This window comes from Pelophylax lessonae (assembly GCF_965119305.1).
Source record: "Pelophylax lessonae genome assembly, chromosome: 1".
Classification (NCBI taxonomy): domain Eukaryota; kingdom Metazoa; phylum Chordata; class Amphibia; order Anura; family Ranidae; genus Pelophylax; species Pelophylax lessonae.
Window position 1 is genome coordinate 300,325,648 of NC_138768.1, and position 18,076 is coordinate 300,343,723.

Genomic DNA, 18,076 nt, shown 5'->3' on the forward strand with positions numbered 1-18,076 from the left:
GTCATTGCCACTGGCCATGTTGGTGGAGTACTCAAAACAGCGCAACAAGGCACACAGGTCTCGCATGGAGGCCCAGTTAAATTAAATAGCGGAATAGAAAATATGATCCAAAAAAAGTGTATGTATATCACACGTACACAACCACACTGGGCCCCAATTACTATTGTTTGTACCCCTAAAAGGCTAGATGAGGAGTAGGGGGAGTATGGAACAGGCAGCACCCTCAAACCTTCAGAAGTATGAGATGAACCCCAACAACTTGGAAAGGTGGATCTCTCTCACACGTACCGACACAGACTATCCCGCAATTCAATTGATCCTCAAAGGTTTTTATTGAATAGCGGAATAGGAAATATGATCAAAAAAAGTGTATGTATCTCGCACGTACACAACCACACTAGGCCCCAATTACTATTGTTTGTACCCCTAAAAGGCTAGATGAGGAGTAGGGGGGGTATGGAACAGGCAGCACCCTCAAACCTTCAGAAGTATGAGATGAACCCCAACAACTTGGAAAGGTGGATCTCTCTCACACGTACCGACACAGACTATCCCCCAATTTAACTGATCCCCAAAGGTTTTTGATTAAATAGCGGAATAGAAAATATGATCCAAAAAAAGTGTATGTATATCACACGTACACAACCACACTGGGCCCCAATTACTATTGTTTGTACCCCTAAAAGGCTAGATGAGGAGTAGGGGGAGTATGGAACAGGCAGCACCCTCAAACCTTCAGAAGTATGAGATGAACCCCAACAACTTGGAAAGGTGGATCTCTCTCACACGTACCGACACAGACTATCCCGCAATTCAATTGATCCTCAAAGGTTTTTATTGAATAGCGGAATAGGAAATATGATCAAAAAAAGTGTATGTATCTCGCACGTACACAACCACACTAGGCCCCAATTACTATTGTTTGTACCCCTAAAAGGCTAGATGAGGAGTAGGGGGGGTATGGAACAGGCAGCACCCTCAAACCTTCAGAAGTATGAGATGAACCCCAACAACTTGGAAAGGTGGATCTCTCTCACACGTACCGACACAGACTATCCCCCAATTTAACTGATCCCCAAAGGTTTTTGATTAAATAGCGGAATAGAAAATATGATCCCAAAAAAGTGTATGTATATCACACGTACACAACCACACTGGGCCCCAATTACTATTGTTTGTACCCCTAAAAGGCTAGATGAGGAGTAGGGGGAGTATGGAACAGGCAGCACCCTCAAACCTTCAGAAGTATGAGATGAACCCCAACAACTTGGAAAGGTGGATCTCTCTCACACGTACCAACACAGACTATCCCCCAATTTAACTGATCCCCAAAGGTTTTTGATTAAATAGCGGAATAGAAAATATGATCCAAAAAAAGTGTATGTATATCACACGTACACAACCACACTAGGCCCCAATTACTATTGTTTGTACCCCTAAAAGGCTAGATGAGGAGTAGGGGGAGTATGGAACAGGCAGCACCCTCAAACCTTCAGAAGTATGAGATGAACCCCAACAACTTGGAAAGGTGGATCTCTCTCACACGTACCGACACAGACTATCCCGCAATTCAATTGATCCTCAAAGGTTTTTATTGAATAGCGGAATAGGAAATATGATCAAAAAAAGTGTATGTATCTCGCACGTACACAACCACACTAGGCCCCAATTACTATTGTTTGTACCCCTAAAAGGCTAGATGAGGAGTAGGGGGGGTATGGAACAGGCAGCACCCTCAAACCTTCAGAAGTATGAGATGAACCCCAACAACTTGGAAAGGTGGATCTCTCTCACACGTACCGACACAGACTATCCCCCAATTTAACTGATCCCCAAAGGTTTTTGATTAAATAGCGGAATAGAAAATATGATCCCAAAAAAGTGTATGTATATCACACGTACACAACCACACTGGGCCCCAATTACTATTGTTTGTACCCCTAAAAGGCTAGATGAGGAGTAGGGGGAGTATGGAACAGGCAGCACCCTCAAACCTTCAGAAGTATGAGATGAACCCCAACAACTTGGAAAGGTGGATCTCTCTCACACGTACCAACACAGACTATCCCCCAATTTAACTGATCCCCAAAGGTTTTTGATTAAATAGCGGAATAGAAAATATGATCCAAAAAAAGTGTATGTATATCACACGTACACAACCACACTAGGCCCCAATTACTATTGTTTGTACCCCTAAAAGGCTAGGAGTAGGGGGAGTATGGAACAGGCAGCACCCTCAAACCTTCAGAAGTATGAGATGAACCCCAACAACTTGGAAAGGTGGATCTCTCTCACACGTACCAACACAGACTATCCCCCAATTTAACTGATCCCCAAAGGTTTTTGATTAAATAGCGGAATAGAAAATATGATCCCAAAAAAGTGTATGTATATCACACGTACACAACCACACTAGGCCCCAATTACTATTGTTTGTACCCCTAAAAGGCTAGGAGTAGGGGGAGTATGGAACAGGCAGCACCCTCAAACCTTCAGAAGTATGAGATGAACCCCAACAACTTGGAAAGGTGGATCTCTCTCACACGTACCAACACAGACTATCCCCCAATTTAACTGATCCCCAAAGGTTTTTGATTAAATAGCGGAATAGAAAATATGATCCCAAAAAAGTGTATGTATATCACACGTACACAACCACACTAGGCCCCAATTACTATTGTTTGTACCCCTAAAAGGCTAGGAGTAGGGGGAGTATGGAACAGGCAGCACCCTCAAACCTTCAGAAGTATGAGATGAACCCCAACAACTTGGAAAGGTGGATCTCTCTCACACGTACCAACACAGACTATCCCCCAATTTAACTGATCCCCAAAGGTTTTTGATTAAATAGCGGAATAGAAAATATGATCCCAAAAAAGTGTATGTATATCACACGTACACAACCACACTAGGCCCCAATTACTATTGTTTGTACCCCTAAAAGGCTAGATGAGGAGTAGGGGGAGTATGGAACAGGCAGCACCCTCAAACCTTCAGAAGTATGAGATTGTGTTCACTGTACCCCACAAAGATTGAGTTCACTGCACCCCACAATGATTGTGTTCACTGCACCCCACAAAGATTGTGTTCACTGCACCTCACAAAGATTGTGTTTACTGTACCCCCCAAAGATTGTGTTCACTGCACCCCACAAAGATTCTGTTCACTGTACCCCACAAAGATTGTGTTCACTGCACCCCAAAAAGATTGTGTTCACTGCACCCCAAAAAGGATGTTGTTCACTGCACCCCAAAAAGGATGTTGTTCACTCCACCCCAAAAAGATTGTGTTCACTGCACCCCACAAAGATTGTGTTCACTGCACCCCAAAAAGATTGTGTTCACTGCACCCCAAAAATGATTTTGTTCACTGCACCCCAAAAAGGATTTTGTTCACTGCACCCCAAAAAGGATGTTGTTCACTCCACCCCAAAAAGATTGTGTTCACTGCACCCCACAAAGGATTTTGTTCACTGCACCCCAAAAAGATTGTGTTCACTGCACCCCAAAAAGGATGTTGTTCACTGCACCCCAAAAAGGATTTTGTTCACTGCACCCCAAAAAGATTGTGTTCACTGCACCCCACAAAGGATTTTGTTCACTGCACCCCACAAAGATTGTGTTCACTGCACACCAAAAAGGATTGTGTTCACTGCACCCCAAAAAGATTTTGTTCACTGCACCCCAAAAAGATTGTGTTCACTGCAGCCCAAAAAGATTGTGTTCACTGCAGCCCAAAAAGATTGTGTTCACTGCAGCCCAAAAAGATTGTGTTCACTGCAGCCCAAAAAGATTGTGTTCACTGCAGCCCAAAAAGATTGTGTTCACTGCAGCTCACACACAGAAAAATGGATGTGGATCACTGACACCTGCCTATCTCCAATCCCACACCACACAGCAATATCGATTGTAGTTTGTAGAACACAGTTTCCCTAAAATTCAGCAGACTCTGTCCCTAACAGGATTGAGAAGAGATCGTAGATCAGGATTGAGTGCAGATTCACCCCACCCCCCACACAGCAATATCGATTGTAGTTTGTAGAAGACACTGACCCTATAATTCAGCAGACTCTATCCCTAAAATGCCTACAACTCGCCCTGCCTAAACACTCCGACCTGTCCCTCAATTCTATCCGGACACAAATGGTTTTTTCCTGCCTATCTTTCCCTAATCAGCAGCCAGCACGTTGATGTGTGCTCTGTCCCTGAATCTAAGCAGCATAATGACGCCGCTGCGGCTGCCTCGAACTTATAAAGACTTGGTCACATGCTTCAGACGGCCAATCACAGCTACTGAGACATTTGCAGGCATGGCTGGGATGGCTTAAGGCACACCAGTTAAACGATTGTTGATTGGCTGTTGAAAGCCCGCCATGAAAAGAGCGCCAAAGCATGCAAAACCCGGAAATAAAACGACCGAACACGGATTTTTACCCGAACATACAGTAAAGTGTCCGTGTCCGTGTTCGGGTACAAAAAATCCAATTATTCGGTACGAACACGAATAATACAGTCCGTGTTCGCTCAACACTAGTCACGACTACATAACATACCTATCTAACATTGCATTTTGTATCTCACTGTATTATGACCTTTCCTGATAAATAAAGGAATAAAAAAAGAAAAAAAAAAAAAAATATATATATATATATATATATATATATATATATATATATATATATATATAAAGAAACCAGGGGACACAGGCACTGTAGCATCTGTGTTCAGGTGATAGAGACATATCACTCTACAAGGGACCATGTGGCCGCATCACTTGTTACAATAAGTAGAATGATAGCAATAACCAGTTTGCATGTGCATTAGAGGGGCTCTTTATCAGGTCTTGAAGCATTTCTGCAAAGGGTCGCTTATTGCTCCCAAAAAGGAACCTTTTACTACATAAGTTGTGGCAGGTCCACTTAGTAAGTGAACTCTACAAATGAAAGGTGATCTCTAAACACCTTCTATTGTTTATACCAGTTATACTCATCTACAGGCACTCTAGAGGGGCAAAAGAAAAGCAAAGCTTTGTGGTTTGTATAAACATATTAAACTCTGTTGTATCAGACAGTGCTGTACCAGTGACTGGATAAGCTTTATGAAGAACTAACCAGTGAAAAAAGATCAGTAATCACTGCCGGAGAACTCTAGCATGCCAAGACCACTAACAGTGCCAAGGTGTGACTATAATCTTGAAATAATCATATTTTTGAATAACTATCTGAATGTCGAGGAGATCTCCAAAGAGAAGTACAAAATAGATACTGCTTGATGTTTCTTATTAATTAGAAAGAACATAAATTGGTTTATGAATTATAATTGTAGTGAATTATCAACTCACTGGCATCCTGATACCTAGAATTCATGAAATGTAAAAGTTTTGTGTCTATTTGGGTACAGGTTGTCATGTTATCTCATTAGAATTGTTGAGATTAGGAACCAGTTTATGCTTGTATGTGAGTACCATAACATCCGGCATGTGTCACATCAGCTCACTGCTTTTTATATGGAGACATTAGTAAAATTACCTTAGCTTCAGAATCAGGATTTGCTGGATCAGCAGGCACTGCCATTTCCACACTTCGGGTCTCCACAGCAATAACTCCAAGAGGTATCCCTCCCAGCCTACAAAGAAAATGGAAATAATCTTGCAACATAAACTCAGCTTTACCTGGTGATAAGTATACAATCCTAATTTAGTATATAAATGGTAGAATGATCAGTATGATGCTCCCGTTACCTTGCTCTTCCTACCACTACAGTCTGTGCCCAGCGCTGCATGATCTCCATGAAGCTTCCATGGTCAAAGAACCCGCTCTGCCATGCCCCTTTCGTGGCTAAAGATAAAAAGTTGACCTTGATTATAGCGAATTTTCAAATCTGAAGTACATTGACAGACTGGGTACATTTTATGCACTTACTAGGATGAACTCTCCCAGCCAGCATCCAGCGAGGATCATATGGAGCCTTTGTAGGCGTGAACTCAATTGGACGATCAATGGGATCAACAGGGGAGATGACTGGAACTGGACTGTGCTTATCCTTGAGACCAACATAAAATACATACATATAAGAGGTGCAAATCTTGCATACAATTAAACATTTATTTAATATTTATTTTATTTAAGTTTCTAGGGAGCATTAAATTATTGCTTTAGACCATTCGATCTGGCATCACAATACCATCCCTTAGTGCTCATTCACACCAGATATGTTGCGGCTACTTTGGCAGCGATTTTTAGTGCAGCCCCAACACGTGGACCATTCAAAATTCCTTGTTTAGAATTGTGTTTGTTCATGCATGCATTACTTTTCCCTTAGAAGCACAGCAAGCTGCAATGCACCCCATCTAACCTTAGATTGAGGAAGGGGTTCTTTACCGTTGAAGCCGTAAAAATGTGAACTCCCTCCCCCAGGAAGCGGTACTAGCTGAGAGTGTCGAGAACTTCTAAAAATTTTCTTTTTTTCCCCCTCCCATGCTTTTTTCATTTTCTAAAAGTTTCTACCTTTATTGTCACAATTTTTTTAACAAAATTTGGGTACAGCATTTGCCAAGATTTTAGGCAGTGTGCTGTACAGTAAGGTTGTATATGTCCCAGATTTCTACATTTGTGTAATTTTGATGTACACGTGCAATATGTCCACACCTCCTGGTCTCTTGAACTATGTTGTGTGCCACTGTCTATATAAAGTCCCAATTCTGTAACTCTTTGGTGATGTGGCAATGTTATATATATATATATATATATATATACACACATAATAACAAAAAAAGAAACTTTTAGATGTCTTTTTCAGGAAGCAGAATATAAAGGGCTATGGGAATTGTTAGAAAATAAAAATCACACATGCATACATTTAAGTGTATAAAACCCAAAAACAAAAATAATTTTTGGTTTTTGATACACTTTATTATATTCTTGCCATCTTGTGGCAGTATGCCATAACATTTGATGGTAACAAGGACCAAAAAAGGACCTTACCTTTGGCATATAGGAGAGCCATTGAAGAATGGTATAAACTCCCTCAAAATCATCAGGAACCATGGTGTGGGACACCCCGTTATTACACATGATCTGTACACCTCCCAACTGGTTATTTGATGTGTATACTTCACGACCTAAGACCTGAAATAATAGAATTCTTAGCTATAAACACAGTTGCAGGTATTCCCAATAAATGCTTCCTGAAATACAGTAATCAAATTGTTAAAAATTAGCAACTTACTATATACGGTGAGGCAATTACAAATAATTCATATCCTACTCAAACTTTCTTTCATACCTGCAGAATATCTACGTTTACAGTCCTGGAAAGGTTTGTACTGTTTAGAAACATTGCAATACTGGTACTTACCTTGTTCAGAGCACCGGCTCCTGTCAAGATTATGTGAGAATTCTCTACTTGTATAACACGTTGCCCCAGCCTCACTAAGTAGGCCCCAATTCCAATTGCCCGACAAGTAACCTTAAGTGAAATAGAAATATGAATGTAAATCTGCATATGCTGACCGGATTTCAATACAGTAAACAGAAATATTTTGAATTCACATTTTTCTAGTTCAATTACATACATGGAGTATCAAAATATATATATATATATATATATATTACACACACACACACACACACATATATATATATATCTTTTTAAGGGACAACACTGAAGAAATGATACTTTGCTACAATGTAAAGTAGTGAGTGTACAGCTTGTATAACAGTGTAAATTTTCTGTCCCCTCAAAATAACTCAACACACAGCCATTAATGTCTAAACTGCTGGCAACAAAAGTCAGTACACCTCTAAGTAGAAATATGTCCAAATTGGGCCCCATTAGCCATTTCCCTCCCCGGTGTCATGTGACTCGTAAGTGTTACAAGGTCTCAGGTGTGAATGGGGAGCAGGTGTGTTAAATTTGGTGTTATTGCTCTCACTCTCTCATACTGATCACTGGAAGTTCAACATGGCACCTCATGGCAAAGAACTCTCTGAGGATTACTCTAAATTAAGATGGCCTAGGCTATAAGAAAATTGCCAAGACCCTGAAACTGAGCTGCAGCACGGTGGCCAAGACCAAAAAGCGGCTTAACAGGACAGGTTCCACTGAGAACAGGCCTTGCCATGGTTGACCAAAGCAGTTGCGTGCTTGTGCCCAGCTTCATATCCAGAGGTTGTCTTTGGGAAATAGACGTATGAGTGCTGCAGAGGTTGAAGGGGTGGGGTGTCAGCCTGTCGGTGCTCAGACAATACGTGGCACACTGCATCAAATTAGTCTGTATGGCTCTCATGCCAGAAGGAAGCCTCTTCTAAAGATGATGCACAAGAAAGTCCGCAAACAGTTTGTTGAACAGAAGCAGACTAAGGACATGGATTACTGGAACCATGTCCTGTGGTCTGATGAGACCAAGATAAACGTATTTGGTTCAGATGGTGTCAAGCATGTGTGGTGGCAACCAGGTGAGGAGTACAAAGACAAGTGTGTCTTGCCTACAGTCAAGCATGGTGGTGGGAACGTCATGGTCTGGGGTTGCATGAGTGCTGCCGGCACTGGGGAGCTACAGTTCATTGAGAGAACCATGAATGCCAACATGTGCTGTGACATACTGAAGCAGAGCATGATCCCCTCCCTTCGGAGACTGAGTCGGAGGGCATTATTCCAACATGATAACGACCCCAAACACACCTCCAAGATGACCACTGCCTAGCCAAAGAAGCTGAGGGTAAAGGTGATGGACTGGCAAAGCATGTCTCCAGAATTAAACTCTATTGAGCATCTGTGGGGCATCGTCAATCTGAAGGTCTCTAACATCCACCAGGTCCGTGATGTCGTCGTGGAGTGGAAGAGGATTCCAATGGCAATCTGTGAAGCTCTGGTGAACTCCATGCCCAAGAGGGTTAAGGCGGTGCTGGAAAATAATGGTGGCCACACAAAATATTGACACTTTGGGCCCAATTTGGACATTTTCACTTAGGGGTGTACTCACTTTTGTTGCCAGAGGTTTAGACATTAATGGCTGTGTGTTGAGTTATTTTGAGGGGACAGCAAATACACACACAGTATATACATACACACACATATACACATATACATATATATATATATATATCAGATATAAAAAATCCCAAACAGGGATTGCTACACTTTAAATTTATTAAGAGTCCAAAAAAGACAAAAGTTGCATGCGATGTTCCAAATAGCAACAATTTTGGGCAAAGTACAGAACGCCCTTCTCCAGGCTGGAGCAAAATATATATATCTTCCCATCAAGCAAATTATTTAAAGCAGGAACAAAATATTAAATTATCACACATCAGTAACACCTAATGCAGTTGTTTTATATTTTTTTATATTCAGATTACCCCACGACCCCAGTCATTTATGTAATACCTAAAATACATAAAGATTCTGTAAGTCCCCGTTCACACTAAGGCGACCTGTGAGGCGACCTGGTCGCCTCACAGGTCGCCTTCCATAGGGACGCTGCGGACCCGTTCTAATAGGAGCGACACAAGTCGGAGGCCGCCCCCCCCCCAAGTCGGATCGCGGCAATGTGAACGGGGCCTAAATCTGCTCAATGTCCTATGGTGGTAGGAATAAACTTAGTAACAGTTTTAGTAATTATAGTAAATAGTAAATATTTGGACATATGTTTAACACCGCTTATTATGAAAACGAAATCCTATACACGAGATACGGGCATTTTTTAGATAAAATTGCTGGTATAGAGGTTGATTCTGGGTCTATTCTTGTCACTTGGGATGTTTCTAGCCTATGCTTAATCATTTGTCATGATTTAGGAATGGAGGCATGCCGCCTATTGACTGGTCCTATAACACAGTGGTCCTCAACTCCGGTCCTCAGGGCCCACTAACAGGCCAGGTGTGCAAGATAACTAAATTACATCACAGGTGATCTCATTTGCTGCTCAGCCATGCAGTATTCTAGTCTGAATCTCCCCAAGGTAATACTTACTTATATATATATATATATATATATATATATATATATATATATATATATTTGTGTGTGCGTATATATACTGTATATATAATTCTATATCACTGTTTATATTGTGTTACTGTTGTTGTTCAGCATTATTAGTGGGTCTCAGGCACTGTATTGCGGTTTGTTTGAAGTGGTAACACATGCTTACAGAAGGACAAATTTACTGTAAAAATGAACATATAGACTGCAATACATACCATGCTGATGGTAACAATCTCATCATATGCTAGGGAAGATTCCCCAGCTATTGTCCCAGACCCTCTGAGGTTTTCCACTCCAATTCCTTCTTCTTTTCCAATTATGTCAGTTATCATATACCTGAGATTAAGGATCAAATACAATACTTCTCAGAATCCACATTACCACAATAGGTCTCCTAACCCTAAAGTGGGAATTAAGGGCATTCTTGCTGAAGACGCCCCTGAGCCCTTTCAGCTCCTAGTTATGAGACAGCTCTTTATTGCCCAAAAACTGATAGCACAGAAATGGTTATCTCCCACTGCTCCAACGCATGCCCAGTGGAAAGGTACAGTAAGGCTGGCCATACACAGTGCAAATTTCTTTCTTGCAACCGCAGACAGTGTTAACAGGGGAATCCCTCCTGCTGAGCAATTGTCTTCTCCCGGCAAAGGTGGGCGGGCAGGGGAAGCCGCCAGGAAAGGACAGTGATTATTGCTAGTGGCTATAGCAGCTGCTAGCGATAATCGCAAGAAAATCCAGCTGGTTGTACCAAAGTTGATCGATCGATCAACTAGGTACATTCAGCCAGCCCATTAACTGTTCGAATCTCAGCAGGTTCCTGCTTAACTGGCTGAGATTTGAACCGTGTATGGCCGGCCTTAGAGAAGGAAAGACTTAGATTATTTACATATCAACACAGAGGCTGCCATCATAAATTTCTAAAACTCCAGGGTACATTGGTTAGAATCCTCCACCCTACCATCTAATCATCCTGGACGGGTTGCTACAATAGATACCCAGCTATGACGACAGTATTTTAAGGGCAGGAAAAATTTACAAGATCAACTCAATACAACTATTTTATTAGTACCCTCGGTAATAATTGGATTTTTGTCTTACCGTAAAATCCTTTTCTCTGATGTTCATTGACGGACACAGCTCCAGAATCTTATTAACCATTGGGTTATGTTGCCCCCTACATGAGCAGGACACTAGGCAGGAAAAAGCTTTACCACGCCTATGGGGCAGTCCCAGGGGATATACTACCACACTCTGCTATAGGCATTCAGTTTTGTGTCAGAAGAAAAATAACCCAACTCAATAGAGGGGTGGGTGCTGTGTCCATCAATGAACATCAGAGAAAAAGATTTAACGGTAAGACAAAAATCCAATTTTCTCTTTCGTTCATTGACGGACACAGCTCCAGAATCTTCTTAACCATTGGGACATTCAAAAGCAGTGTTAAACATGAGGGGTGGGAAAAGAACACAGCAGAAAAAAATTCCCAAAAGTTTAAACCTAGCCAACCAGTTAACATGGAGCTCACCCAGGAACAACTGGAGCTCACCTAAAAACATTATACCCTCAAAGAGGACCAGGTCCTCTCAACAGCGGCCTGCAAAACTTTGCGGCCAAAAGCAGCATCGGCAGATGCCAGTACATCCACTTTACAAAATTTTGTGAAAGTGTGCAGAGACGACCAGGTGGCAGCCTTGCAAACCTGTATCACTGACGCTTGATGGGGAAAGCACAAGAGGCACTAAGCGCCCACACATAAAGCGCTTTAACAGGGAACGGAGGAACCTGACCCTTGATGGAATAGGCCTGCACCACTGTCTGACTTGTCCATTTGGAAATGGTCGCGGCAGACGCGACCAACCCCTTGCAAGGTCCATCCATAAGGACAAACAGTAAGGCTGATTTCCTAAATTACTCAGTTGCCGCAAGATACACCCTGAGCGCCCAACCCACATCCAGAGAGTGCAAGGCAATCCCCCTAGGATGTTTAGACTTAGGACACAGGGAAGGCAACACAACGTCTTCATTCAGATGGAAACCAGAAACAACCTTAGGAAGGAAAAAGACTGACAGGGGCGAAGCACCACTTTATCTCTGTGAGCCACCAGGTAAGGTGAACGACAAGACAACGCCTCCAGTGACAACACCCTGCGTGCAGAAGTAATAGCCACCAAGAAGGGTACCTTCTGGGACAATGTAAGCAAAGGACGCTCGCAAGTATTTTTTAAAGGCGGCTACTGGAGAACCAACAGCACCAAATTGAGATCCCACTGAGGCAACGGAAACAGAACTGGGGGAGCCAAGTAGCGAACCCCCTGAATAAAGGTGCGAACCAAAGAATGCATAGCCAAAGGATGGTAAAAGGAGACCGCCAAGGCCGAAAACCTGGTCCTTGACGGTACCCAAGGCCAGGCGCTGCTCAACACCTCGTTGGAGGAATTCCAAAATCGGAGCCACGGAAAGGGAGTGGGGATGACCCCCAAGAGACTCATACCATGCAATGTAGGTCTTCCAGGCATGATGGTAAATCTTCCTAGATGTAGATTTTCTAGCCTTTAACAGCGTGGGAATCACCGATTCAGACAACCCCCCTATCCTTCAGCACCTGTCTTTTAACAGCCCAACCGTTAAAGCCAGCGACTGTAAGGCAGGATGGAAGATTGGCCCTTGGGCCAATAGATCTTCTCTGAGAGGAAGTCTCCAAGGAGCATTGGCGACCGGCCATACCAGATCGGTGTACCAAGCCTGGCGAGGCCAATCTAGAGCCACTAGGATGACCAGATCCCTTCTGCCTCGATCCTTTGCATAAGACTTGGCAGAAGTTTTAGCCGGGGAAAGGTGTATATCAGATGATACTGGCCCCAAGGAGCCACCAGTGCGTCTGTGGCGTTGGCCAGAGGATCCCGAGACCTTGCCTCAATTCTATGTACCTTCCTGTTGAGACGAGAGGCCAAGGAGAGTCCCCGAGAGGCTCCCGAGCTGCCATGACACTTCTTGCGCCCCCTTGGTGACTGACATACGCCACAGCCGTGGCATTGTCCCATCAAGTCCTGAGAGATGACCGCCTGTTGGACAACAGGAGCCGAATCGCATCCTGCAGCTTTTGGAGTTTTTTCACCTGGAAGAAACACTCTGGCTGAAGCCGAGTCCAGAGTCAGACCCAGATAGTCCAACTTGGTGGACGGAACCAGAGCAGATTTTTGGAAGTTTAATTTCCAACCGAACTCCTGCAGAGTCAATAAGGTAATTTCCAGGTTGTCCTTTAGAGCAGTCGGAGACTTTGCTCGCAGAAGAAGAGCGTCCAGGTACCCAGTACAGCAATCCCCTGCTGCCGCTACAATGTCAACACTTTTGTGAATACCTGAGGAGCTGAGGGGAGACCAAAGGGTAATGCGATGAATTGATAATGCTCCTCGCCCGTGGCATAGCGGAGGAAACGCTGATGACTGACATATATTGGAATATGAAGGTAAGAGTCCTTTGATATGGGGATGCCACCTTGCACGAATGGACTCCATTCTGAACTTCTTTACCCACACAAGGCGGTTCAAAGCCCTGAGGTCCAGGATTGAACGCACCTTGCCTTCCTTCCTGGAACTGTAAACAGGTTTGACCAGAAACCTTAAAAACTTTCCAATTTTGGAATCGGAACAATCACCCCTTGTAGTAGAAAGTCTTGCACCGTGCCGAAGAGACCCCGCAGGTGGTCTGGGGCAAACGCAGGCTGGAAAGAAAGAACCACACTGGAGGATAAGACCGAAACTCAATTTTGTAGCCTGACCAAACCAGCTCGTGGTCTTGAATCAGGGGAGTCCATGGGTCCAGAAAGAAGCGAAGATGTCCCCCCCACCTCAGACACCAGTGAGGGCGCCCCTTCAGGCAGAAGAGGGCTTGTCTGCAGGCCCGTTCTTGGTTTACCAGAACAGGTCCTCTTGGAACCTCAGGAGGAGGACCTGATATACTTCGATCCTTTGTCTTGAGATCCTGAAAGACGAAAAGGCTGCATCTGAGCCGAGAAAAAAAAGGCCCACGTCTGCGATGAGACTCCTTGACTCTGGGAGCCTGTGGAAGAAGAGTACTCTTCCCCCTTGTAAGACCCTTAATGATATCATCCATATCATGCACCAAAGAACCACTACTGTCACGGACAGCCTAGAAATTAAGGGAGCTGCATCCAGAGAGGCATCACAGAAAAACTGCAACCGCTGAACCAACTGGTTTGTCAGCTCCGCAAGGGCAGGGGTAAGCTGCTCCCCCTCCAGATCCTGGCACAAAAGTTTGCACACTCAGTTAAAGTCTAAGACACCAACGCTATGGTGAACACCAGCCTAAGGTCCGAACTGGACATAGTAAACATGTGGCGGACCAAAGTCTCGGCTCTCCTGTCAAAGGGGTCTTTAAAAGCCGGAGACTCCTCCACTGGATTAGAGTAGATCTATTCAGCCTGGAACCTGAGAATCCACCACAGTTGGGACTGTCCACTTTTTTAACAGGGACACTTCAAAGGGATATTGTCTAGCGAAACGCTTAGGCACCGACTTATTGTGTTTAGGTCACTGACTCCTGACAATTTTGTCAAAATAGGCAGGAAAAGGGAATACCTTTGCCGCTTTTGGGGGGCTGTGGGTACCAAAGGGGACCGACACATCCAACGCAGCAGTAGCTGCATCCTCCATTTTTAAAGTTGCCCGCACTGATACAATCAGTGCATCCACCAGCGCTGTTTCATGTGTGGCTGCAGGAGAAGAGGAATCATTGTCACTAAAAGAGCACTCAAAGTGCGTGGACGCAGACCCAGTAGGGTCGCTACATACTAAGCTCACCCGAAACATAACAATTAGGGGAGACCGCCGACTGCGATCCCGCAAGGGTACACCGGCCAAGGGTCCACAAATGGACCACCTATGAGACCCTGCAAAAGACAAGGGGGTTGCCTTAAGAGCCCATCATAGAGGACATAATAGAACATAGCCCCCCTTAAAGGTGGGCCGCCTGCCGTGACGCACAGGCAGGGTACCCCCGCTCACATAATAATGGCGGCAAGACTGTCACTTAAAATTAAGTTTTTGTGAGGGCTCAGCCGCAAATAGCACAGATCCTCAGTCTGGTAGATGCCCAAGGGGGGAGTTTGGGGCTTCAGCTAGACCCACTGAGGCCGCCCCCCCAATGGCAGCGCCCATCATAGAGGGGCTGGGGGAAAGGGAGGGGAACCCGGGGTGAGCACCGCTACCGGCAGACCACCGCACCATCGGAATGGGGGTACTGTGGGCCAAGAGGCATGCTGACCAGATCGTATGCGCCCCTGCGGGACGTTTAACTCGCAGGCCAGCCCCCGTCCAGTGGGGCTCTATGCCGGCCGACCTAGCGCGCTCGCTGGCTGGACTGTGGAGACCTTAAGCATCTAGAATATCCAATCTGTCGCCCAGTCCAGCAGTTAATTGTAGTTCTCAGAGAAACAGAAAATAATAAAAGAGGAAAAAATTCCATTTAAGAAGAAAAAAATTATAGGACCAGAGATCCCAGCAAGGAACTAGGTCCTTACTCCTGACTAGGCAGAAAAAAACGGAATGCCTATAAGCAGAATGTGGGAGTACAGTATATCCCCTGGGACTGCTCCATAGGCGTGGTAAAGCTTTTTCCTGCCTAGTGTCCTATTCCTGTAGGGGGCAGCATAACCCAATGGTTAAGAAGATTCTGGAGCTGTGTCCGTCAATGAACGGAAGAGAAATATTTATTTTTGCAAGTCTTTTGTCTCCTTATAACATCTGAACAAAGGTAATGTTATAGAACAGGGAGAGAGATATAATACTGATCATACAAGAAACAAATATTTCCTCATTTATTGCCAATGTTTTGTTCTCATTATATCAACTATGGCTGAACTCTGTTGACATTACAAATTTTAAAGGAATGCAGCATTTTTATGTTATTTTGCTTGTTCCAATCTCTTTCCAAAACCTCTTTATAGCAACTTTGTTTCTGTTACTCTTCATTGCCTAATTGTTGTATCTGTATCTATTATGTGCAACAAATCAGCCTTTTAACTTCTTACCAAATGTACCTTTTCCTAAAATAAAATAAATTAAGTATGCATACAATAAGAATAGGGGATTGGGACTGCACCCTTGTCCCGCCCATAAATCTGTCCTCTTCCTGGATGTTTAAAATTTCCTAAAAACTTTATGTAGAATCAGGTGAAGTTAAAGGTGTAAGCCAATAGGTTCCAGTATCCCTGTTTCTTATTTCAACCAGAGGATCAAGACATGTAAATGAATGATATCTGCACATCACTCTCACCTGCCATTCCACCATTGATTTTGCCTAATAATAAAGAGCCTATTAACACCACAACACTGCTTGCTATGACACAAGTTGCGTTGTGGTATGTTAAACAATCTATTCAAACTTAATAAGTTGAAACGCACAACAATGCATGCAAAATTAGGGCAGGCTGCATTTTATCACAGGATAAGGACACAATGCGTTGTGATGTGCTGCACTGCAGCACACCAATACATGTACTGTAATAGTGTGAATGTACCCTAAAGCTTAAACAGATCATTAGTACCTGGATTCTCCTTTATCTTCCACATGTTCACAGTGTACAGAATTCATCGAGCTGATCCGTGTGTAATCCTGAGGAGTTAGGTACAAATATTTGAAGCCCTGAAAAGGAAAACATTGAATGAATAAAAAAAAAGAACAACTTTAGCAAACATAACAGAGTAAACGTAAAAAGTAACAATCAAAAACAGGATATTTTTAAACCTACTAGGCCCACATTGCAATTGCATTGTACAGAAAATGTTCCCAAGTTAAAGGAAACATTTGTCTATAAATGTTTATTTGTAATGAAAAAAATAAAAAATAAATGAAAAAAATATAAAAGAACCATTTATAAATGGACTCTACAATAGAAATAATTGAAACTAGGAATTTTATGTCATATTTCCATTGGTAGACGATAAGATCTATATATACACATCATAAAGCTTATGTGTAAAAAACTTTATGTGTGATTGCAAAGTGTAGTTTGCTTTGCCTCTTACCTTGTATGGGTCAGAGGGGTCATTCCAAGCCACATGAAACATATGTCTGAGTTCCTCAGCAAGTCCTATCCGTGCACCACTGTTGGCCGCAATGTAAATCCGTGGGATCTCTTCCTTTCTGGCAAGTTCTGAAGCTCGTAGAAACAGCAGATCTTCCTGTGGCCCGAAAGAGCCAATCTTGTAGGTGATATCATTACAGATAATTATAATGTCACGTCCTTCTGGATACTCAGGAGTCTTAAGTTTCATCTTGAAAGCCACCATTCCAACCTAGTTAACCAGTTATAGAGAACATATGATTAAATAATGACATTTTATTTACACCCCAAGTTTGTGATGGTTCTTTAATGATAGGCAACTACAGTTAGGCCCCATTCACACTAATGCGACTTGTCCCGCGATTTTGGACCGCAAAATCGCATGACAAGTCGTTTTCCATTATTTTCAATAGCCCCATTCACATCAGTGCGTTTTGAAGTCGCACCGACTTCAAAGTAGTTCCTGCACTACTTTGCCATGATTTTAATGCGTTTTCATGTCCATAGACCTCAATGTAAACCCTCCAAAAACGCATGCAAATCGCACATGCATGAATAATACAGACGCGATTTCAGCGCAACTTCTGTCCGTCTTTGTATCTCAAAGCTAAACACAAGCACCTTTTTGACCCTTGCCCCACCCAATCCTAAAGTTGCACAAAAGTCGGAATGAACACAAATCGCATCGAAATTGCGTCAAAATCGCAGTACAATCATGGTAAAATCGCGTCTACAAATCGCGGCAAAATCGCGCGACTTTTCAGTCGCACTGGTGTGAAAGGGGCCTTAATGTCAACTATAAACCATGGATTTCTTTACCTCATTTCCTCCTGGTAATCTGTTCAGCTGAACCAACTGACCCTGGCTGTCAAGGACCAACTCTGTGTAGGTAACGATGTCAGAGGAATGTGGCTCGCCATCACCCCACAGTTTAAAAAGAGCCTATAGATACAATATACAACATTTGAAGTTAACAACAATACAAAGTTAGCTTCAAACTTAAAGT

The 18,076-nt window shown here is 43.3% G+C and overlaps 1 protein-coding gene across 4 annotated transcripts in view; it reads right to left on the reverse strand.

Annotated features, from left to right (window-relative positions):
• The window catches only part of ACACB (acetyl-CoA carboxylase beta), a 224,839-nt gene that overhangs the window by 13,654 nt on the left and 193,109 nt on the right, over positions 1 to 18,076 (reverse strand). For all 4 annotated transcript variants that reach the window (XM_082243009.1, XM_082243007.1, XM_082243006.1 and 1 more), the window contains 9 exons: positions 17,890 to 18,012; positions 17,033 to 17,302; positions 16,552 to 16,649; positions 10,202 to 10,322; positions 7,356 to 7,466; positions 6,983 to 7,126; positions 5,921 to 6,041; positions 5,740 to 5,836; positions 5,528 to 5,624 (listed from right to left, as the gene is read on the reverse strand). In XM_082243009.1, coding sequence (XP_082099135.1) covers positions 5,528 to 5,624; positions 5,740 to 5,836; positions 5,921 to 6,041; positions 6,983 to 7,126; positions 7,356 to 7,466; positions 10,202 to 10,322; positions 16,552 to 16,649; positions 17,033 to 17,302; positions 17,890 to 18,012 — 1,182 coding nt within the window. The remainder of the gene's footprint in view (positions 1 to 5,527; positions 5,625 to 5,739; positions 5,837 to 5,920; positions 6,042 to 6,982; positions 7,127 to 7,355; positions 7,467 to 10,201; positions 10,323 to 16,551; positions 16,650 to 17,032; positions 17,303 to 17,889; positions 18,013 to 18,076) is intronic.